This window comes from Zasmidium cellare (genome assembly GCF_010093935.1).
Source record: "Zasmidium cellare ATCC 36951 unplaced genomic scaffold M409scaffold_18, whole genome shotgun sequence".
Taxonomy (NCBI): Eukaryota; Fungi; Ascomycota; class Dothideomycetes; order Mycosphaerellales; family Mycosphaerellaceae; genus Zasmidium; species Zasmidium cellare.
Genome location: NW_022986962.1, coordinates 511,748 through 533,703, shown reverse-complemented (window position 1 = coordinate 533,703; position 21,956 = coordinate 511,748). Strand labels below are relative to the sequence as shown.

Sequence of the window (21,956 nt, the reverse complement as noted above, 5' to 3'; positions counted from 1 at the left end):
CCCTGAATCACAGTCAAGGTCCGTCAACCGCGTAGCTTTCAATAGTGAAGTCGAGCACCGAAAACGTATAGCGTAGAGAGCGTCAATAAGAGCCAGGGCTGATCTCAGCTTCTTCACTGAAATAAACCTGCCTTCCCGCTCCAAATGAAGCTAATGTACAAGCAAGATTCCTCGGTGGTGGGCCAATCATTTAGCTACACAGCCTCGTGTCACGCGAGAGTGCTTTCACACTCGCGAATGGAGTGTGAAACGGCGCCCATTGTTCAGTCAGGTACTTATACAGCTGTACATGCTGTACAGAACCTCGATTGATACGCCGCTGTTTCAGCATCTTGCTCCCTACCTTGGGTCGCCATGCCTATACTTAAGAAACTCCTCTCTTCAGCTCGAACCCACGACAGTCAACTCAACACGGGACTCAACGGCTCGAAATCACATTTTGGTAGTAACGGTGGCGCTTACACCAACCCTGTAAAGTCCTATAACCCGATGCCACGGTCTGAGCAAGACTTCTACAATCACGAGGCTTCTCGGTTTCGTCCAGTGGCATTGCCACAGACCGACTACGGAGACGCGAAACCATTCCTCCGAGGGTATAGCGATGAGCTGAGAATCTATGGCATCTCTGAAAGAGTGTTCATTGACATTGTTGACACGATCAACATCGCACTGGTTCCCAACCCAGAAGCACAGATCTTCCAGAAAGCAGCTGATGTTGCCGGGAACTTTTTGTAAGTGGCATGGCATACCTACACGGAAGTCCCTACGAAAGTGCAATAGCAACATTGAACTAATCTGCTATCCCACAGGCCAGGTGTGGCAGCTATCGGCCTAGCAGTTGGTCAAGTGGGTGTCGGAATAGGAACAGAGCTCGGCCATGCTTCTACGGTGGCGAAAGCCTTATCAAAAGCCAACCTGGAACTGTTTGTGCCAAATGGTCTGGAGATTTGGTAAGCCTGCGTTGTTTTATAGCCGTTCGTCTCTGATTCAAGACCAGCATTGGCGACACGAAAGATCTCGAAGCAGAACTCGGCATGTCGTTATCGTCACATCAAACAGCGTACGGTATCCCATCCCCAGAGGAGAGACTTGCGGCTTGTGGCAGCCTTGTCGCTCCGCTTTCTCATGTGCTGCTATCATTAGAGCACGTCGGTCGCAGCGATGTGATTGCTCAGCTGGGCTCAGGAATAGGCAACCGCGACGAGCAAAGAAAGAATGGGAGAGCCCAGAGGCAGATGGCAAGAGGAAGGCCGCGCAGGAAAGGAGATGCATTGGAGAAGAACATACAATGCGTAAGTCTGTTTTCACAATATCGAAGACAGCAACTAACGTCCAGCTTCAGCTCATAGTCAGACAGGCCACTCCTGAGTCACTTGCACATTGGCAAAAAGCATTGCAGCAGAGCAACATGGCACTAGAGCATGAGACTGCGTAAATCTTGTCTCGCCATCAACACACAATGCCAAATGTCCTCTTTCCGAATGCTTCTTCCATGCCTCTACAAATCAAAGAAGTCTGACTACCATCACCAACGTTCGGCTTCATCGTCCATAAGATTTCAAATCCTCAGTCATCTGCCTAACGGCCATTCAATCCACTTCGGGTTGTTGACGGGCATCGAGGCCCAAAAGCATGCTACGCCGGGAAGTTTCTTATCGCAGCAGTTCTTCACGTCTCGTGGTAGTGCAAGTGTGGATCTCGCGCACCCTCGTAGAAAGGGTGGCCGGGAAGCTTACTGTAGATCGATCGATCTCAGTCTTGAACAAACCGTCATGAGGACTATGGCATCATCTCCCTGTGGTTCGGAAGACGTATCTTTACCTACAGTAAGATAGGGAATAGGAAAAAGTCTGACTGCATTGATGTTAGCGGCAAACGATAGTCCCGAAATCGTAAAAGAAATAACGCCGCCGCTTTCATTAACAAGAGATGGAAAGCATTAACAAGAGATGGAAAGACATTACACTGGCTGACCCAAAAGCATCCACAACTCATCAACGACCAAACGCTATGGGCTCATCAGCCCGATGCAAAGTCACTGTCTTGTTGACCAAGAACTCGGAGATTCCATATGCGGCATTGTTGTCGCCCCAACCGCTGCCTTTGACGCCCGAGACGGGAACAGTCGCGGGGTCGTTGACCGTGGTGGTGTTGACATGGACTTGGCCGTACTCAAACTTACGCGACAAGTCAAGAGCCTTCATGGTGTCGCTTGTCCAGACTGTAGCGTTCAGGCCGTACGCAGAGTCGTTGGCGAGGGAAATTGCCTCGTCCTCCCCATCGACGACGTACAGTGACGCCGAAGGACCAAAGGTTTCGTGGTCTCGGATCTTGTCGTCTCGACTGACACCTGTGATGATGGTGGGTCGAAGAGAAGTGTGGCCATCATCCAGCCAGGTATTGTCACCAGCAAGGAGTTTCGCGCCGTTCTGAACAGCCGACTCAATCATGGTGTGTGCATTGTCCGCTCCCGACTTCAACGCGGCAGCTCCAGCCTCACCTGTATAGTGGGCATCTACCTCCTCTTTGAGGATGCGGCAGAATTTGTCAGCGACGCTTTGCACAACAATGATTCGTTCGGTCGAGAAACAGATCTGCCCGTGGTGAAGGAAGGCGCCAAAAGCGCAGAGCTTCGCAGCCCTAGAAAGGTGTGCATCTTGAAGGACGATGGCGGGTCCTTTTCCTCCCAGCTCCAGCCAGATCGGCTTCAGATGTTTGGCGGCGGTCTGCGCAATCATGCTGCCTACTGCGGCACTCCCAATGAATTCGATCTTGCGGATGTCGCGGTGGCTGATCAAGGCTTCCGTCACAGCTGCAGCTTGCTCTCGTCCACACTGCACCTGGTTCAGACATCCTTTGGGCAATCCAGCTTGTTCAAAGATGTCGACGAGAATGCGGTAGGTCCACGGGCAGACTTCTGAAGCCTTGAGCACAACGGTACAACCAGCAGCGAGGGCAGAAGCAATTCCTCGCCCGCCAAGAACAGCTGGGCTGTTCCATGGAGGGATGCACAGCACGGGTCCGATAGGCTCTTTCATGACAAGTCCGTACCCCTCAACATCCATCGGCGGTAGAGTTCCGGTCAGAGCCGTGGTGATGTTGCCTGCGATCTCACGGAGTACGCCGCTGGCGAGCACGGGCATGAAGCGAGCGTATCCCCAGGTGCAGGATGTCTCCAGGACCTGGGCGGCGGCCAGTTCTTCACTCTTCTCGTCCATGATTGCAGCTGCCTTCAGCAATGTCTCGCGTCGTTCATTATGGCGAGTGTACCTCCAAGTCTTGAATGCTTCGGCCGCGGCGTCGACAGCTGCTTGGGCGTCTGTCGCATCAGCACCTTGGGCGTAATGTACGACTTTTGAGTCGCGAGCATTTACGACTTCGAGGAACCGTGATGGTTCCAGCGGTCGAGAGGCGCCACCAATCCAGAGAGGAATAATTTGCTTCCCAGAATGTTCGACGAATGCCATCTTGTCAGGTAGGTACTGGAGCTGTTGTTGTGGTAAATATGGAAGCAGATATGCTACCGGGAGAAACACTTATATGTAGTTCAGTAGCTTCTGCTCGGCGAGCTTATGACGCCGCTTGCATTGCTGCAGTTACACGAACGAATATAGATGCGATTGGCCATACACGCGCGCAGAGGGAGCATCCTGGCGGCTGGGAGCCAAGGGCTGCCGGCTGAGCAGCGGCACTGTCAACCCGACCCCATCGAAGAGTTCATAACGTCAACAGCATCTGCTCATCTGGATAGTACATAGCAACGTCTTACTAGACTTAGTTTAGCGTGGGGCAATCGAAGGAGGACAGTCTTGAGACTCGTCTTCTGGAAGCGGAGATAATAGCTTGTGCTGCTGCCAGCTCCGCGAGTGATCTGCGGTTGTACATAGCAGTTCGGCTTGCCGTGGTCGGAGCTCTCTACTCCGGAGCGGATCTTTCGCGGGAGCGTCCAGCTCTGCCTGGAATGAGATACTAGTCGTCATTTTGCGACTTCATCATTCTGGCAACAACGGGCAGAGCGGCAGACTGCGAGAATCGATCTGAAGTCCTCGTGTAAGCCGAGAGATGTTGTATTCGGAAAGGCCAGTGGCTGAAGAATGTTAGGTATAGTACTAACCTGCCAAAGAGTTCGGCCGTATTGCAGTCTCAGTCAAGGGACGAACAAGATGTGCACAGGAGGCTGACATATTGAGGATGGATGCCAACTGTTGTCTTCGTCCTGGGAAGTGGGACGAAGTACGAGTAGTATCATTTCTCATCTCAAGTGGCGGCTTGTACTCAAGTAAGACATCGTCGTCGACCTGTTCAGATGCGTTTCGATGCAAATCGACGCGTTCAACGCGACCTTTGATTGTTGTGGAAGACTCGACGCGATGCCCGGGCGACAGAAAAGCGCTGCGCGCAAGGTCTACGTACATTTGAGACTGCTGGTACTGAACTTACGCATTGTGAATCTAGCGCGCCGACCTCACCTCTTCTTTTGCGACCGGATATATTCGCTGAAAATCAGATCTTCCTTGGACTACCGCGGAAAATGTTACTGCAGCTCTGCGAACATTCCAGTGGAACTTGACTTGTTGTCGAATTCGAATCATGTCGACGACAGCAGCATAACACAGCCGCAGACTTGATAGCGCTGCGCCCCATCTCGTACCACGAGACAGCTGAATATCTTCCCGTTGAATATACAGCTTCTTTCAGGCGCATTCTTCTCTTCTCCCCTTCCACTGATTTCAAAACGATGGCGATTTGAACCTTTGCAATGGCTGAACTCTTTGGAACGGCTGCAGGCGTCCTCCAAGTGGCTGAAGTGGGCTTCAACCTGGCCACAACTTTGTACAAGTACGCTTCGACTGTGAAAGGCGCCGAGAGAGACATCAAGCGTATCGCACGAGATGTCAAGCTCACCTCAAAGGTCCTGGAGCGAACACATGAACAGTTGAAAGCAGACCAACAAGCACAACTGTGTACGGACGATGCCCTTGTTGATCTTGAGGATGTCCTGGACGGATGCCGCGAAGCATTTCAGGAAGTTGACGACGCTCTCAACAAGTCCATGAAGCCTTCCAGCGGGAAGCCTGTAATAACGTTGGCCGAGAAACTCAAGTGGCCGCTGAAACAGGACAAACTGGAAGTCCTGCGTGCAAATCTGGAGAAGTTGAAGACGACATTACTGCTCATGCTGAGTGTTTTCGCGTATGGTAGCAAGGTGCAACAGACGTGGGTGTCCATCTGTTCTCGAAACGTGACATACTAATTGCACTGCAGACAAGCCAAGAGAACCGACATCAAGGTGGAGTTGAGCTTGGAGAAGCTTCAAATCCAGAACTTGATACAAGCCAAAGACGAGGCAACTAGCCGCTATGAAGAGCTCAGTGCGGCCTTTACGAAACTGGAGATGAGGATCAACGACAGTGCGAAGATGATTCCACAATCGTCCGGGTCGTCAACCGGGGCAGAAGCAATATCTATGCTGGCAAAGCCAGGCTCAAGTTTAGTGAATGCAAGAACAGTAACGCCAAATGCTCTCAAATCTGGCTCAACTGAGTCCAGCGCTGTTTCAACAAGGCTAAAGGAATGTGCGTCAGCTGTAAACAAGTTGACGACGAGTATTGATGTCGCCACCAAGCGATGGGAGTCTCAGCGGGTGTTGGAACACGACAACATCTCTCAATTACTCCGAGATGCGGTCCTTGCCGTCGAAACACTGAGATCTTCCGAACCCCGAGGCGGTCTCACTTACTGCACGCTCTGCAGGAAGTTCGCCAGAGAAGAAACTCGATCGTCAGTAGTGTCCAGCAAGGCATCCCGGATGAGGAATCGGCTTCCCAAACCCCAGCGCCGGATGCCACCATTCCGTTCTACACAACACCTCAGCGGCGCTCGTTCCTACCCAAACGACAACAGATGGAGCAGGAATCTACTCCCGATCCCGCGAGGTCTAAGGCTATCGCTCAACAGGACGAGTGGCTCAAGATGAAAGAACGTGAAGCAGAAGAATACGAGGATCGTCTCTTTCGGGTCCAGAAGGAGATATGTGCTGATGCTGACCCCGATGGATCAAAGCCTCTATTTGCTTCGCTGAAAAAGAAGTCGGGCCAAGGAGTAGGCGCCTTGGCACCTGATGCCTCCATCCCTACTACGTCTGCAAGACCAAAGCCTGCTGCGTTGAAGCTCGAGACAACAACGACCGCTGAGTATGTGTGGGACGATTTTGCAGATCGGCGTCACAGAGAACGTTGGGTCGAAGACACATGGGACGGTCCTGAATCGTGGACAGCCAAGCAAGGCTCGTCTGGTGCTTCAACCCCTATCTATGGGGTCGATTACGGTAGTAGACGCAATGCCGCCAGCCAATCGTGGGACGTCGAGAACGTAGAGGACCTGACCATTGAAGCTTTCGACCCTAGGGAAGACTGCGATTTGGCTGATGGAGTCAACGTGGAACTCGAGCGCGAAGATGAAGACGACGACGGAGACTCTAACATGGTCGATAATCTCCTGCGGAGGTGGACAAAGGTGTCAGCTGTTGCCTAGAAAAGGACCGGCTCCATTCCGTATAAGATTTAACGGATACGTAAGTCGAAGACACCATGACCACGGAAGGAGGATCAGCAGCCATACATCAGTAATAGCGGCAGAAGGCTACTTGATATGAGCAGAACCGCAGATAATAAAATTTAAGAATCCAGATTCCTATCAATCGACATAAATCCTCCATAGTTTACGCTTCTCTTCCGACTCAAAGGCCTCTCGCGTGTGCATCATGGCGAGATTGTCCGACACCACGACGTCCCCTTGCTGCCATTCAAGTCGCACACAGACCCTCCTGTCGTATAGAAGCTCGTCGATGACCTTCCCCAAGCCTTCCGAGTCGTCCTGAATGTGGCTTTCCACGGCTCCAAACGCACTGCGCCGCAAGGTTAAAGGTATTCGAACTTCAGGTCCAGTCCCTCCCAGTCGAGAAGATCAGATCGCTGGTGGAAGTAGCTAGGTCGTCCATCATTGAGAATCAGCCCATGTGTCAGCGCTGGTACATCGCCTGCGTGCATCATGGCGATCTGTTCTTCGACGCTTCGCGAAAGGGCGCCATGCCATGGTGTCTTTCGCACTGTATTCTGTTGTGGTAGCACGGCTATGGAGACCTCTTCGATGTCTGTCGAAGCATTTGCCAATAGATGTATTGTCTTCCTGAACACCTCATGGGTAGTTCTTACAAGCAGCTAGTTAGAGTATGACTCCTGAGCGCTCAACTGAGCCCTGTCACATGCCTTCGAGACCGCCTACTTGGCAAGTGAATCCGAGAATGAAGCGTCACTGTTTGCAGGTGGCGTCACTGCCGGCTCTTCACACGTGACGCACCGCCAAAGCTGCTGCAAATTCCTGTTCCAGCTTCTTCTCTCCTGCGACACACGCGTGCAACCCAACACAGGTCGCAAGACATGGCGCCTGATCCTGCGGTGGTGGTCGCACTCGACCACATCGCACACCCGCCTGACATTGCTCCGCCGCCACCACCAGATGGCCCGGGCGACACTCCCACTCCATTCGAGGCTACCACCAACACCGACATTGACGGAGACGCCACGAAGAAACTCGGCCCATTCGACTTGCCACATGAGCCACAAGATCCAGTCGAGGCTACCTCCAACACCGACATCGACGGCGACACACCCAAGAAAATCAGCCTCTTCGACTTGCCGGTTGAACTGCAAGATGCTATCTTCGACTACGCCTATCCTCCCATCGTCCATCTCAAGCTCACCACCAAGGCGTGCTGGGAGGCCGACGAGTACTATCGCTGCCTTCGCCGTGACACCCACCAGATTCGGCCCTTCCCGGACGTCAAGATATCGGAGTTCTTGGTGTCCAAAAAGTTCTTCGGAACGGCAATTGAAGCATGGATGCGCAACCAATGGATCCAAGCGGGCTCCGTCGTACGCAGTCACGTTTACGGCGACGGCGCAGAGTCGGTGATTACCAAGAAGGCGCCGAACATCATCGTCGCTCACACCTACGACCTGATTCTACTAAAGCGGTGCTTCTCGGCCGTGAAGAGATTGAAGCTCATAGTGGATGTGGGAGAATTCCAGGAATTGGCACCCCGGCTCCCATGGGAAGTAGTATACGACGACGACGAGATCAAGACGACTGAAACATCCTGTCAAGTCTCACAGTTTCGTGGACTGATCTCTTTCGAGGTTGACCCGGCAGAGCGGTACATTTCGAATCTGAGCAGTCATACGGAGTCGAGGTCGAAGACTTGGAGGCAGAACGTGAAGAAGTTTGGGGATCTAGTCAAGCCTCTAGTAATGTTGCCAGCAGACCCGTCTTCACCCGATCCACCTCGAGGAGATCCGCTGTCATCAGATCTGCTTCCACAAGACATGCAGTCAAAGAGGAAGTTCATGAATCGCCACATGGAGGAAGACGAGGATAACGAGTTGAAGTGGGCAGCCATCGAGATTGCAGTATGGCGCGTGTTGGGCATCACGGCTGCTTGCGTGTGGCTGGCGAAGGTCTGAGCCCGGTAATTCTGAAGCGAGATAGATTGCCAATGCGAATTCAAAAGATGCGAACTTCCGAGATACATCCCCGTTACCTCTACTGTCAGTAATATGTCTATTCAAAGCTCGCTGCCATGGACTACTGTGATATGACGGGGAGACCTCTGGGGTCTCCGAGTTTCTACTACAGAAATTAGGGCTTGTAGCTCACGGACTAGACCAGCAGCGGACGCGACCCACTAGAGACACGGACGAGAGTCCGTATGTACTCATCGTGATGTCGGCTCGAGTGTTGAAAGAACGCGTATACTCACCATTTTGTAGCATGGAAGCTTGGTCGTGATGAGTGGACTTTGCGACGTCTGTAGATGTATCCCCGTGGTTCCTATGGTGTCTAATCTTCGTGATCGACTCTCGCTGCCATGGACAGTGTCGATGTGGGTGGGATGACCCCTTGTTTGCAAAGTTAAGCTTCGCGTGTGAAAGGAGTGTTGCTGGGCGAAGACTTGGGCTTCATGATTCTGTGAGAAGGTAGCCCACCAACGCGAAGTTGACAGACGTATCCCCGTTCTTTCTGTAGCGTCTAATGGTTCTGAGGCTTCATCCTTACCATGGAATGCTTTCATGTATCTGGGATGTCTCCATGATCGTGAACATGAGGCGTACAAGTGAAAAGCGTGCAGCTGGCACTCCTTACACGGTCCTGACGCGACGCTGAGCGCGTCATATGCTTTACCCAGCCTGACCTTGAGCCAAAGGGGGGATTCGCATAGCCCCTGCGGGCCCCTAAAGAATCAAATGTCGAGAGACGCCACATCTTCTCATCTTTCATGTGTTTCTCCGCTGGCTTGCAACATACCGTGCCATCATTGGGATGAGTCTTCGGCTTATCGCGCCCCTGACTAGCGGGAAGTTCCGCAAGTTCAAGTCGTCGCCCTTTGTTCGCCACGCCCGCGTCGCGGCCTCACAACAAAAGCCACCCCAACCTCGACCATGGCGGGCACGGCGAAGAAGCCCGGGCTCTTCGATCTCCCGCAAGAGCTCCTCGACGACATCTTCGACTGCGCCTACCCAGAGGAACAGGGAGTGGAGTTCGTTGCCAAAAGGAACTGGTCGCACACTCAATTCTATCACACGCGGGAAGATTCGTCATATCAAACACGACCATTCCCCACCCCAAAAGTATGCGACTTCCTCGTCAGCAAGACCTTCCTCCAAAACGCTGCCAAAGCGTGGATCGGCAATCAAGTCATCGACGCTCTGCTGCCGGCCATGCTGAGCCTGGGCCGACGAACTGAGAGCAACGAGGATCTCAATCTCCTCTTCAAGTACTCCAGAAAGGTACTTTGGGGGTTGCTGCACGCCGAAGACTTCTTCCAATTCTCTGCAGTCAAAGAAGTGAGGATGCCAGTGGAGTCGTGCAAGCTTCTGACCGACTCCAAGTATCCCTGGCAGTCGGTCTATGACGACGAAGACATCAAGAAGACCGAGATCTATCAGCAAGTCTGCAAATTCCGTGGATTGACAAGCTTTGAGGCTGTCACCAGCGACTGGTACGAGATTGAGGAAAAGAGTCAGACCGAACAAGACATCTGGAACGCCAATCTTCGGAAGTTCGAGCAGCTGGTGACGATTGAGGCGACTAAGCCCAAGCCCGAGCCCGAGCTCAAGAATGAGCAGGAGCAGGAGCAGGAGCCGACAAAGGAGTTGGACCCGGAGGACGACGACTCATACCAGGCTAAGAAACTCGAGTCACAGCTACTGACCCGCCTCGTTCTGAACTATGCCAACGAGGGAGGCCCGGCGCAACTCAGCTCGAGCGACATACCGGACTCGTATCAAGATATCGTCAAGATGCTGGTTTCTACGCCTAAGAAGTTCTTGGATTGGGTACTGGCAGCCAAGGCAAAAGAGCAAGAGGTGCCAAAAGAGGACGATGGCGGAAATGAAGCAAAGAAGGAGGACAAGGGAGATGCGGACAAAGACGGCCACGCGGAGTCGACTGAGGAGCGTCCTAGCAAGAGGCAGAAGACGCACTAGGAACATGCGGAGCAGAAAGAAGATGAGCTGAGAGCAATCGGTGGTCGCAGTATGGATGTGCACACGCAGAACAGGGAGCAAAGGGAGTGAGGAATGAGCAGATATCCCAGTGAAAGAGTGCTTCAGAGACCTGCCGTCGACAGGTTGCAGGGCACAGTATGGTGGAGAGCAACGGAGAGGGATGCCGTTTTGTCTACACTTCCACAATTCTAACTGTCTTTGTCTTCATCTTTGTCTCCTTCCCCGTCCCTCGCTAGTTCCTTCAACGTCTCGCCATGTTCTTTTGTTGCAGCCTTCCAACTCGACCTCGCCAACTTAAACGTATCCGTAATCCGCGAATAGCTAATATCCCCCAATTGTCCTAGTGGCCTCAATACATCGATATCAAGATGCTTGCCATCCGCATCGATCGCGTCTTCCCGCGCCCAGAAACGCGTCCCTTCGATGATCGCAAGCTTTCCATGTGCCCCTGATGACGGGCGAGAAGTCTTGTAGTCCACTGTCTGAATGAGTCGGCCCTCGATGGAGAAGATCGACTCTTGCACCCTGGCAGGTTTGACCGTCGAACTCGGCGCTTTATATAACCCCGAGATCGCCCACTCAGAAGTCCCCGGCGGAGCGTCGAGAGATGTGGCGTTGACGGCTTCCATCATGTGCTCTGAAACCACGTTGAGCACACACTCCCCGGTCTCCTCCAGATTCTTCAAGGTATCCTTCGGCCCACTAGCCCGCCCCGAGAATCCTATCACGAACACGGGCGGATCGTGATCTACGACTTGGAAGTAGCTGAAAGGTGCTAGGTTCGGCTTGCCGTCTTTCGAGAGCGTGCTTGTCAAGCCGATCGGTCGGGGAACGATGCCGGATATGAGGAGGGTGTAGTTGTGGAACATTGGTCGTCCGGGGGCGTAAGGGTCGATCTCGATGTGTTTCTTCGTGAGTGATGAACCATTGTCGGTCGCTCCTTGGCCGTATTTCCAGTCTGGGTTGGCGTTTTTGGTGACGGAGATTGGGCGCACGGGTTTGTAGTCCTCTGTTGGTTGGGGACCGCCGCCTAGCGAACTGTAGTCTGCTTGCGCAAGACGACTTGAAGTCGTCGTCATGTGCCGTTTTTGTTCTGTTGTGAGAAACCCCGACTTGGAAGACGAAAAGCTAGGTTTGTCAGCGTAAGGTTTTAGGCTGCGAGATTCACGTACAGGATCTGGTGTTTCGCGTGTTGTCGAGCTACAGCTGCCGATTGCAGTCTCGAAGCCATCGAAGGCGTCGTTTCTCTGTTTCGACTATTGCATGTACATAAGTACGAGTCTACAGAACGACCTTTGTCGTTGGCGGTTCAATCGTACGTCGGCAAAGAGATCCGATTTCGGCTTTAGTGGCCGAAGAGATTGTGAATGTACGTTTATTGTCACGACAGTCGAAATCTCATCTGATCTCCCAACTCTCGAGTATTTTGGAGCATGTGGGGTGTTACCGTACCTAGTTGTATCAGATCCTGTCTTATCAAGACAGTATGTATCTTCTACAAAAGCTATATAAGACTGTCTCGTATTTGCAGAGGGTGAGACTTTCACAATACACAGGCCTCTTCGATGGCGCATCGTGCTACGTTCTGTGATTCATCGTTCTGCTTTGCGCACTTCTTCAGCCGCAAGCCGCCATGTTCGGAGTCTCCTGTCATGGACTACATGGCCCGGAATTGACGCCTGATTTCGCCTGTGGCAGCGTGCCTAGCCTTCGGTCAAAGGCATCGAGAGAGGCACCGAAGATGCAGCGGCCTGGCCGTAGGCAGATCTTATTGTACACTGAGGAGGGTTCGTTTCTGGCGTATGAAATGAAGTCATTGCTGTTGCCTTTTTGTGCTACGCGCGGCTTGTGACGAAGCGACAATTGGTATTGCTCGTGAGCGTTCGAAGTGCCATCTACAAGAGATGCCGCATCAGTCGTCTTTTGACAAGAAGCGATGTAGTCGTCGTGCAAAGGTATTGTTTCTACGACAGTGAAGTAGGTGTTGAGGAGGTGACGTCGTCAGAAACATGAACTGTGGCTGACATCCGCGCGGCTCCACAGCATGCTCGTCCTTGGCGTCGATCGCTCCTCCCGGCCACGAGGCCCAGTCCCAGCTGCGTGTTACACCCGTGACTCCCTCACTGCACCCCCTTCTAGCTTGGATGTCTTTGTCACTCAATTGATTGATTCGGGAGCCCTCGACATGTTCTCCGGCTCGAATTCCTACCTTGGCGGCGGCAACAGCGCCCGTGGCCAGCCTCCGTTCCAACAGCAGCAACAGCAGCCGTACGGAGGGCAGCAATATGGCCAACCTCAACCCCAACAGCAGCCCGGCTATGGTCAGCAGCAGCTGCAGCAACAGTACACCGGATATCCTCCCCAAGGCGGACTGCAGCCTCAAGCGACCGGTTTCCCAGGCCAGCAACCACAGCAGTTCCAGCAGCAACCGCAGTATACCGGCTTCCAACAGCCACAGCCCACAGGCTTCCAACAACCTCCTCCGCAGCAAGCTCCTCAGATCCAGGTTCAGCAGCCTCAACCCACGGGCTTCCAGCAGAATGGCATCCCGCCTCCACCACAGCCTCAGCGACCCCAGGCGACGGGCATGACCAGCAACGACATGGCCAACTCATTCCGAGGCACATCTTCCCAGCCAGCGCCTGCTGCCCCTGCTCCCAAGTCAGGCAGCAGAATTCCAAACATTCGATTGAGCTTCATCACGGCGCAAGATCAAGCCAAGTTCGAACAACTATTCAAGAGCGCGACATCGGGCGAGCAAGCGTTGAGTGGAGAGAAGGCAAAGGACTTACTCTTGAGGAGTAAGCTCGATGGCAATAGCTTGGCGCAGATATGGACGTTATCGGATACCACAAAGTCTGGGCAGCTGCTGTTCCCAGAATTCGCACTCGCTATGTACCTGTGCAATCTCAGACTCACAGGCAAGGACATGCCACCTTCGCTGCCTGAGAAGATTCGCAATGAGGTTTCGAGCATGGTCGACATCATCTCGTTTGGTGTTGAGGATAACGCGCCCCCATCCGCTCCCACTAGCAATGCGCCGAACTTCAGCGAACCACCCAAGATTCAGCAACCACAGGCGCAGAACCCGAATAATCAGCAACTTCTCAGCCAGCTCACGGCGCAGCCTACGGGCTTCCAGGTGCCGCAAGTGACGGGATATCAACAGCCTCAGCCGACCGGCCTGCAGCCACAGCAGACTGGATTCCCAGGTGGAATGCCCCAAGCGCAAGGCTACACTGGACCGCGTCCTCCAATGCCCCCAATGCCAACTGGGATGGGCCAGAACCAGGGTCAAGGTCTGTCTCCGAACTATGGTCTTACTCCTCAGCAGACCGGTATGCCAATGGCAGCTCCCTTGAACGCTCAACCTACAGGAGCACCTGGTCAATGGGGTCTGGTCAACGCACCAGCAAGTGGGTTGCCTAATCTTCAGGCACTTCAGCAACAGATGATGCCTCAGCCAGGAAGAGAGTCGGGGTTCAGTGCTCAAGGGCTTCGAGGAAATGCGACTGTGCCATGGGCTGTTACAAAAGACGAGAAGAAGATCTATGATGATATGTTCAAGGCTTGGGATGGCTTTGGTAAAGGATACATTACTGGCAATCAAGCGATTGAGATCTTCAGCCAGTCAGGTCTTGACAAGCCTGAATTGGAGCGCATTTGGACATTGAGCGATCCACACAACAAGGGCCGATTGAACCTCGACGAGTTCGCGGTCGCCATGCATTTGATTTATCGTCGCCTGAATGGCTACCCTGTACCAAACCAGCTCCCGCCTGAGCTCATCCCACCCTCGACTCGCAACATCGATTCCAGCATCGGCACGATGAAGAACCTACTCAGCCAGGACGCGCAATCACGAAAATCGACCGGCGCATTCCTGCAGCCTCAAAAGACCGGAGTCAGCTACCTCAAGTCTCACTCTTTCCGAGCGAACGGAGCTCCAGACGGCAGCCGTAAGGACGCTACAGTCTTCAAGAACAATGACGACGACGTTGGATACCGCTCCTCTGCCAGGCGAAGAGTTGGCGAAAATGGACGAAGCTCATCCCCTGCTCTCAGCGACACTAGCAGTGCCACTGCAGACGAGATGAGCATTGATCAGTTGAAGAAAGTCATCAGGGAGAAGCAGGTCTTGCTCGACGCAATGGACTTTGAGGATGAGGGTAGACAAGATGAGGAGGATGCGCTAGATCGCAAAGACCGAAAGGAAAGCGAGGACCTGTTCAGACGAATTCAAAGAATACAGGAAGACATCGACAGCCATCCAAGCAGCGCTTTCAAGAGCGGGGATTCTGACGCTGAACGACGTTCTCTGCAGAGACAGCTGCGCGGATTGCAGGATCGTTTGCCAGAGCTCGCTAGCCATGTGCGACGATGTGAGCGGGCTATTGCAGATGCACAGTTGGAACTCTTTAGGCTGAAAGACGCCAAAGCGAATCCAGGATCATCCGCTGCGATCGTGGGCACTGGACCTGGTGGGGCCGTTACTGAGAGCGATCGTCTGAAGGCTCGAGCCAAAGCTATGATGCAGCAACGCTCGGCAGCTCTGACCGGAAAGAAAGTGGAAGTTGCGGATGATGGTACTGCGGCGGCGCGAAGGCTGGAAGAAGAGAACAAACGTGTGTCCCGAGAGCGTGAAGACAACGAGAAGATGGTCCGTGATGTTGAGGAGAGCGTGACTGAGTACAGCAAGGGTCTTGAATCGAACCTCAAAGAAGGCGCCGAGTCGGCTTCAGATGAACACGAGCGACGTAGATGGGAAGATGGTCTTGGGGTCGAAGACGAGATCAAAGACTTCATCTTCGATCTACAAAGAAGCTCAAGGTCCGCTCGAGTTCGCAACGAAGAGCGGGCACCTGTTCGACCGCGAGCTCCAGAACCAGCCGAGGACCCCAGCCGCATCAACTCGCCAGTGTCTCGTACTGACAGCCCAGCATCGAGCCGACCAGCGGCATCTACACCTCAGACTTCCGGTTCATCCTACTCTAGCTACAAGACGGCTGAAGAGCGTGCAGCTTTCATCAAACAGCAGGCAGAGCAGCGCATGGCCGAGCGTCTTGCTGCACTTGGGCTCAAGGCTCCATCTAAGGGTGGCGAGACAGCAGCTCAGCGTGCTGACCGCGAGCGCAAGGAGCGTGAAGACAAGCTGAGGCTGGCCGAGGAAGAAGATGCGAAGCGTGAGCAGGAACGTCAAGCCAGACTGCAAGGCGAGTCTATCGCTCCACCAGCACCAGCTGCTTCTGCTGGCAAGCCAAAACCGCCGCCACCGAGGAAGAACAGGAGCGAGAGTGTCCAGAGTGATCAGGCGCAAGCTGAAGCCAAGCGAGCAGAACACGAAATCAAGGAACAGGCTTTGAGAGAACAGGAAGAGGCTATGGCTAAGGAGACAAAGCAGATGGAGTATGTCGAATCAAGATCCAGCTCGAGGTTATCAGATACTGACTATTCATTTCATAGGAACGAAGAGGCACGGCAAGAGCGCGAATTACAAAAGCAACGTGAAGAAGCCGAAGCATCCCTTCGAGCACTTGAAGAGCAGGTCAAGGCAGGCAAGGTCAAGAAAGCCGAGGAAAAGAAGAAACGAGAGGCTGCCAAGAAGGAACAGCAGGAGAAGGAGTCTCGATTGGCAGCACAGAGAGCCGAGATCGAGGCTGCTAAGGAACGTGAGATGCAGCTCCGACTCCAGCTCGAGAGTATGGGTGATGACGACTCAAGCGACGACGACGATGAGGCAGAGAACAACACACCGGCTGAAAGCACCCCGACCCAGAGCATGGAGCTGCCAAGGGTGCAGGAGCCTCCACATGCGCCCCCGATACCTGAAGTAGCAGCGCCGCCACCTCCGCCAATGCCAGACTCGACTGTCACGAGTCCAGCTGCTTCGGTGACCAGCCCTCCATCTGAGTCTAAGAACCCCTTCTTCCGCAGCATGAACCAACAACCCGCATCTTCTGCGGCTTCACCAGAGGCCGACAGGAAGGTTGACACAAACCCCTTCCATCGACTCACCAACCAGGATGTCGCCAAGCAGCAAGCCCTGCCTGAACCGGTGGCTGCACCGAGCAGGACGAGGTCGAAGCCTGCTGATGAGGATGACTGGTCTGTGGTCGAATCGTCAGATGATGAGGACGAGGATGACAAGCCACAAGGAGGAAGTGCTAAGCAGCTCGCTTCAATCCTCTTCGGAACCATGGCACCACCACGTCCGCTATCTGCCATGGACAGCCCCACAACAGCATCTGGTCCAGCTTCACCAGCGCCAGCGAGGGATGGAGTGTCCTCGCCGCCACCACCGCCTCCGTTGCCATCTGGCGGTGCACCGCCACCTCCTCCTATGCCCGGCGCTGCTGCCCCTCCGCCACCCCCCATGCCGAACTCAGGTGCCCCACCACCACCGCCTGGACCACCGCCGCCACCTTCAGGAGGTGCTCCTCCAGCAGGAGGATTGCCAGACCGATGTGGCTTGCTGGAGCAGATCCAGCTTGGCAAGGGACTCAAGAAGGTGCAGACCAAGGATCGAAGCGAGTCTTCCGTAGCGGGTCGCGTTTTGTAGAAGTTGTGCGGTGGTCCGTAAGATAATCAGAATGTACAGTATACTTGTTCTTGTCTGTCAGTAAGCTGATACTTTATATCAGCCGCGTCGAAACCACTTGCACTGCAATCGTCCACCTGTTTGATCTTCCATCCCAGAGGTCCTCGCTGGAGGCCGCTATTTGCAGTTTTTGTCCCAGGACAAAGCTCGCATGCCTTCACGCCGCAGTTCGCGGAACCTCGTATTTCGTACTCTCATATCTTCGTATATTCGACGTCACGCCTTTTGGTGAAAGCCTTTTTATGTAGTGTCGGTTTAATGGAGGACGAGACCGATAACGAGGCTATAGAGCCCCAACTACTTCTGTTTCCGAAGCAGGCAAGTTTGAATACGATGAAACGGCTTGTACCTGTGCAAGTTAACATTGACTGGAGACCAACCCGCTAAGTTGAATTCTGGAGATTGTGGATGCTAATTTTATGGTAGCTTTCGGTACAATGTACGACGAGGCCAGTGAGTTTATTTCGACGTCAAGTGCTTGCTTGTCAGTACAAAGTCCATAGAGTCTGCCATTTCAGAGCGATGGGATTGGCCCCTCGAGAAGTCATGTCGAGACTTACCGCCTGTCTGGCTCTACTTCTGGGGACCACGGCGTACGGTGCAAACCCAGGATCTCAATATGTGCTCTCGCCGTCTTCGCGAACCATCCTACCGAAGTGGATCTATCAGACAAAAGGGAACGTCACTATCCAATCATCAAGAAATTACTCCTCGCCTGTAGTCTTGACTGGACCCAATGCTTCCGTCACGTACGACTTCGGCCAAATGGTCGCTGGGATCCCGGAGTTCACATTCGGCGAGGGTCACTGTTCTTTCTGCAACACTCTCGGTCTACCAGGTTACACTTGCGGCACCCTTTGCTCGGGTCTTGGCCTATCATACACTGAATCTGCTCGATTCGTCGGACCGGCTTCAGATAACTCGACTCTGTACTCGCACGAAGACGGAACTGTCTACCTACCAGTCTTCCCGGGACGCTACCCAACGCCAGCGAAATGGCAAAGAGGCTCCTTCCGCTACTTGACCCTCTCAATGCCCTCATCAGCCGCTCAAACCCAACGGATCACCGTATCCTTCGATCGAGTCCTCTTCACCGCCCAGCCTTCCCTCACAAACCCCTCTCAATACGCCGGCTACTTCCACAGCTCCGACGACCTCCTGAACCGCATCTGGCACGCAGCAGCCTACACCGTCCAACTCACCACCGTCGCCGCAAATTCCTCCGTGCAGCACTTGCTCATCTTGCAATCCGCCGGGTGGGAGGAGTCGGCACAAGCGGATGGGCTGATTGCGACTGATGAATATCTCTCTGATGGGGCTAAGCGAGATCGAAATCCTTGGAGTGCGGATTTGGCAGTAGGGATCAGGAGTTCTGTTGTTACGCAGAAGGGCCTTGTGGCGGTCAAGAATGCGCTGGAGGCGTGCTTTACTATTCAAGATGTGCTTACTGGATACTTGCCGTATGCTGGTTCGCCGCTGGGTAATTTGTTTGCTTTGCGTAAGTCATGTCGAGAAACGAAGAAAAAAGTGGCGGTACTGATTTCTGCGATGTGCAGTTGGACAGGCCTATGACTCGGATACGTACCACCTCTGGACCATTGTCGGATACGCAGAATACGTGCTGGCTTCGAATGATACGGCGTTTGGACAGAAGCATTGGAGTGCAGTCATTGGGGCGATCTCTGCTACGTATCAATACGTCGACTCTGCCAGTGGTCTTTTAAATGGGACGAAAGTCAGCGACTGGGGAAGGGTTGGGCAAGGTGGACAAAACACAGCTTTGAACGCCTTGTACTACCACACACTGCTACTGACGGCAAGGATCGGAAATCTTTTAGGACAATCCAACAACACCATAAACGACTACACCGTCAGAGCAGCCAAAATAAAGCGATCCCTCAACGACCTCCTCTACGACCCCTCCGCAGGCCTTTTCTTCGACAACACAACAACAGCCGGCCACGCCCTCCACCCGCAAGACGGCAACGTCCTCGCAGTTCTCTTCAACCTCACTCAATCTCACAATCAAACCATCACCATCCTCCAAAAGCTCGCCCAACGCCACAGCCCCTTCGGCGCGCTCGCTCCCGAACTCCCCGGCGCCATCTCGCCCTTCATCACAGGCCTCGAACTCTACGCCCGTCTCCAAGCACAACACCACAACGCCACCATCGCCCTCTCCCTGCTCCGCACGCAATGGAAATACATGCTTGACACTTTCTCCAACAGCACGCTCATCGAGGGATACGCCAGCGACGGAAGCTTGAACTATCCTTTCTACCCTGACGGTTCGGGGTTCATCTCCCTGGCGCATACGTGGAGCACGGGGCCGCTGTATGCACTTTCGGGGTTTGTGGCGGGATTGAGGATGAGTGGGTTTGATGTGGCGGAGGGGGGTGGGGAGTGGGCGTTTCAGCCTGCTGTGGAGGGAGCAGGGGTTAGTTGGGTGAAGGCTGGGTGGGTGGGGGTGAGGGGGGCTTATGAGGTGGAGTGGACATTGAATGGGGGCAGGTTTGAGGGGACGATTCGTGTTCCTGTTGGGAGTGTGGGGACTATATACCTACCAACGCTCGGACAGGGCAGCGTGAGGAGAGCCACTGTTGACGGGAAAGCCGTCAATGGAGTAAGCGTCGACGGGTTCATCCGAGTGGGCAGTGTGGGAGGTGGAGAGCACACCGTGGTAGTCCAAGTTTGAGAAAGATAGCATGTACGATAAACAGATCAAACGGCCTCTAGTAGTGCCTTCTTCAAGCAAACCCCTTGATCAAATCAGCAGCCCTTTCCGCAATCATCACAACCGGCGCACAAGGATGACAAGCCACCGGCGTAGGGAAAATACTCGCATCCACCACCCTCAATCCCTTAACCCCATGCACCTTCAACTCATCATCTACAACCGTCCCCTCTTCCCCGCTCCTCCCCATCTTCAAACTCCCCATCGGATGGTAGATCGTCTCGCTCGTACTCCTCACCGACTCTAGCAACTCCGCATCGGTCGCTTCGGCCATTTTGGAGGGTAGGTACCAGGAGGAGAAGGCGGGTTTGAAGGGCGCGGAGTGCACGACGGAGCGGGTCAGGCGCATACCGTAGGTCATCATGTCGCGGTCGTGTTGGGTGGAGAGGTAGTTTGCGTTGATTATGGGGGCGTCGAAGGGGGACGACGAAGCGAGTAGGATGTTGCCACGGGATTCGGGACGCAGGAGGATGGGACCGATGGAGAACCAGTTCTGCAAAGGTCCATTATTAGTGACTCAATTATGATGTGAAGAGCGACTATTGAACTCACCTTCGAAGTATCAGCAATCGTCTTCCCATGATCAATATACGACAGCGGTGCCACAAGCAACTCCAGATCAGGGGCATTCTTGCCACTCGTCAAGTCCTTCTTGCGTATCGATTCAGGAGCATCATCGCGATCTTCCACTCGCACGAAACATCCACACTCTGCCGCGTTGGTCGTCATGGCGCCGGTGCCGAAACGCATCCACTCGATCAATGCGGGCAGTGACTTGATCGGATCGAAGAGGTACTGCAGAGAAGGCAGCTTAGAGCTGAAGACGGCTATTCCGGTGAGATGGTCGGCGAGGTTCTCGCCTACGCCGGGGATGTCTTTAACGATAGGGATGTTATATTTCTTCAGTTCGGCGGCTGGTCCGATACCGCTGAGCTTTAGGATTTGTGGTGACGCCACAGCGCCGGCAGACAGGATGACTTCCTTCTTTGCTTTGACGATATAGCGGATGGGGCTAGCCTTGGAAGATGCCATCTCGACGCCAACAGCACGAAGCTCAGATCCGGAAGTATCGAAGATGATCTTCGTGACAGTCTGTTCCGTGGCAATGCTCAGATTCGGACGCCCTGCCACTTTCTCGTTCAGGTACGCCACTGCAGTCGATGATCTCTGTCCTTTGGCGTCAATGAATGATTGGAACTTCGAAGCCCCAATCATGCCTTTCTCGGTATTGAAGTCACTAATCTTCGGAATACCAACGGCCTGACAAGCATCCAGAAACATCTTTGAAAGAGCATGAGCATGCGAGTATCCAACTTGCCACGGCCCCGTGCGACCATGGGATGCCAGGTCTTCGGCAGAAATGTCGGTCGAGTGAAAGCCTTCAGCACGAGTAGCGTACTTGGCGAGGTTCTTCCAGCCCCAGCCACGATTACCTAGTTTCTCCCATTCATCGTAGTCGTCCGGAGAGCCTTTGTTGTAGATCATGGCGTTGATTGCAGAGCAGCCACCGAGCATCTTGCCACGCGGCCAGAAAAGTTCTCGATCGTTACATTCTCGTTCTTTGGCGGTGTGGAAAGCCCAGTCTGCTGCTGTCCCGAGGAGACGGCCGAAGCCTGCTGGGATGCGGGAGAACAGTTGCTTCAGGTCGGAGTGGCCAGCTTCGATCGCGAGTACGGTGGTGTTGGCATCTTCCGTGAGTCGATTGGCGAGGACGCAGCCTGCTGTTCCAGTACCGATGATCACATAGTCGTACTCTCGGGTATTGGTGAGGTCTTTGGCGGATACCTCTCCAGTGTTCGGTCTAGGAGTGGCGAGGAGCGCTGCGTTAGGTTCTCCTGGGAGGACGCTGCGCGGTTGTCAGTATTGATCCGTTACATGTAAATTGGTTTCCATACCTTGGCGACAACCGATGGACAAGCTCTCGAAGCACCTTGGAAACGACGTAGAGACCGCCAGCTCCTACGGACAAATACACCGCCAGCCGTACGTACGAAGCATCGTGCAATTGCCGGGAAAGGTCGGCGTACAGCGTCATCTTGCTGTAATTTCACCGAATTCG

General features: G+C 53.8%; 9 protein-coding genes across 9 annotated transcripts; 6 read left to right on the top strand and 3 right to left on the bottom strand.

Moving 5' to 3' along the window:
* Window positions 1-354: 354 nt before the first annotated feature.
* Window positions 355-1,435, top strand: M409DRAFT_23257 (uncharacterized protein; the record flags this gene model as incomplete). Its single annotated transcript, XM_033806704.1, has 4 exons — window positions 355-731; window positions 810-950; window positions 998-1,292; window positions 1,343-1,435. The coding sequence occupies 4 exons, from the start codon at window positions 355-357 to the stop codon at window positions 1,433-1,435; spliced, it is 906 nt and encodes a 301-aa protein (XP_033667512.1).
* A 559-nt stretch (window positions 1,436-1,994) lies between these two features.
* M409DRAFT_66617 (uncharacterized protein) lies at window positions 1,995-3,467 on the bottom strand (the record flags this gene model as incomplete). Its single annotated transcript, XM_033817015.1, has 1 exon — window positions 1,995-3,467. The coding sequence occupies one exon, from the start codon at window positions 3,465-3,467 to the stop codon at window positions 1,995-1,997; it is 1,473 nt and encodes a 490-aa protein (XP_033667511.1).
* Window positions 3,468-4,759: 1,292 nt separating this feature from the next.
* M409DRAFT_23255 (uncharacterized protein) lies at window positions 4,760-6,534 on the top strand (the record flags this gene model as incomplete). The annotated part of the gene is made up of 3 exons (XM_033806703.1): window positions 4,760-5,217; window positions 5,266-5,686; window positions 5,755-6,534. The coding sequence occupies 3 exons, from the start codon at window positions 4,760-4,762 to the stop codon at window positions 6,532-6,534; spliced, it is 1,659 nt and encodes a 552-aa protein (XP_033667510.1).
* A 905-nt stretch (window positions 6,535-7,439) lies between these two features.
* On the top strand, window positions 7,440-8,522 carry M409DRAFT_23254 (uncharacterized protein; the record flags this gene model as incomplete). The annotated part of the gene is made up of 1 exon (XM_033806702.1): window positions 7,440-8,522. One exon carries the CDS (start codon window positions 7,440-7,442, stop codon window positions 8,520-8,522), a length of 1,083 nt encoding a protein of 360 aa, XP_033667509.1.
* A 975-nt stretch (window positions 8,523-9,497) lies between these two features.
* On the top strand, window positions 9,498-10,544 carry M409DRAFT_23253 (uncharacterized protein; the record flags this gene model as incomplete). The annotated part of the gene is made up of 1 exon (XM_033806701.1): window positions 9,498-10,544. The coding sequence occupies one exon, from the start codon at window positions 9,498-9,500 to the stop codon at window positions 10,542-10,544; it is 1,047 nt and encodes a 348-aa protein (XP_033667508.1).
* A 209-nt stretch (window positions 10,545-10,753) lies between these two features.
* M409DRAFT_66616 (uncharacterized protein) lies at window positions 10,754-11,644 on the bottom strand (the record flags this gene model as incomplete). The annotated part of the gene is made up of 1 exon (XM_033817014.1): window positions 10,754-11,644. One exon carries the CDS (start codon window positions 11,642-11,644, stop codon window positions 10,754-10,756), a length of 891 nt encoding a protein of 296 aa, XP_033667507.1.
* A 1,106-nt stretch (window positions 11,645-12,750) lies between these two features.
* On the top strand, window positions 12,751-17,124 carry M409DRAFT_66615 (uncharacterized protein; the record flags this gene model as incomplete). Its single annotated transcript, XM_033817013.1, has 2 exons — window positions 12,751-15,971; window positions 16,029-17,124. 2 exons carry the CDS (start codon window positions 12,751-12,753, stop codon window positions 17,122-17,124), a joined length of 4,317 nt encoding a protein of 1,438 aa, XP_033667506.1.
* Window positions 17,125-17,685: 561 nt separating this feature from the next.
* M409DRAFT_54944 (glycoside hydrolase family 78 protein) lies at window positions 17,686-19,858 on the top strand (the record flags this gene model as incomplete). Its single annotated transcript, XM_033812871.1, has 2 exons — window positions 17,686-18,661; window positions 18,720-19,858. The coding sequence occupies 2 exons, from the start codon at window positions 17,686-17,688 to the stop codon at window positions 19,856-19,858; spliced, it is 2,115 nt and encodes a 704-aa protein (XP_033667505.1).
* Window positions 19,859-19,910: 52 nt separating this feature from the next.
* M409DRAFT_66614 (GMC oxidoreductase) lies at window positions 19,911-21,932 on the bottom strand (the record flags this gene model as incomplete). Its single annotated transcript, XM_033817012.1, has 3 exons — window positions 19,911-20,390; window positions 20,450-21,743; window positions 21,793-21,932. 3 exons carry the CDS (start codon window positions 21,930-21,932, stop codon window positions 19,911-19,913), a joined length of 1,914 nt encoding a protein of 637 aa, XP_033667504.1.
* Between the last annotated feature and the right edge of the window lie 24 nt (window positions 21,933-21,956).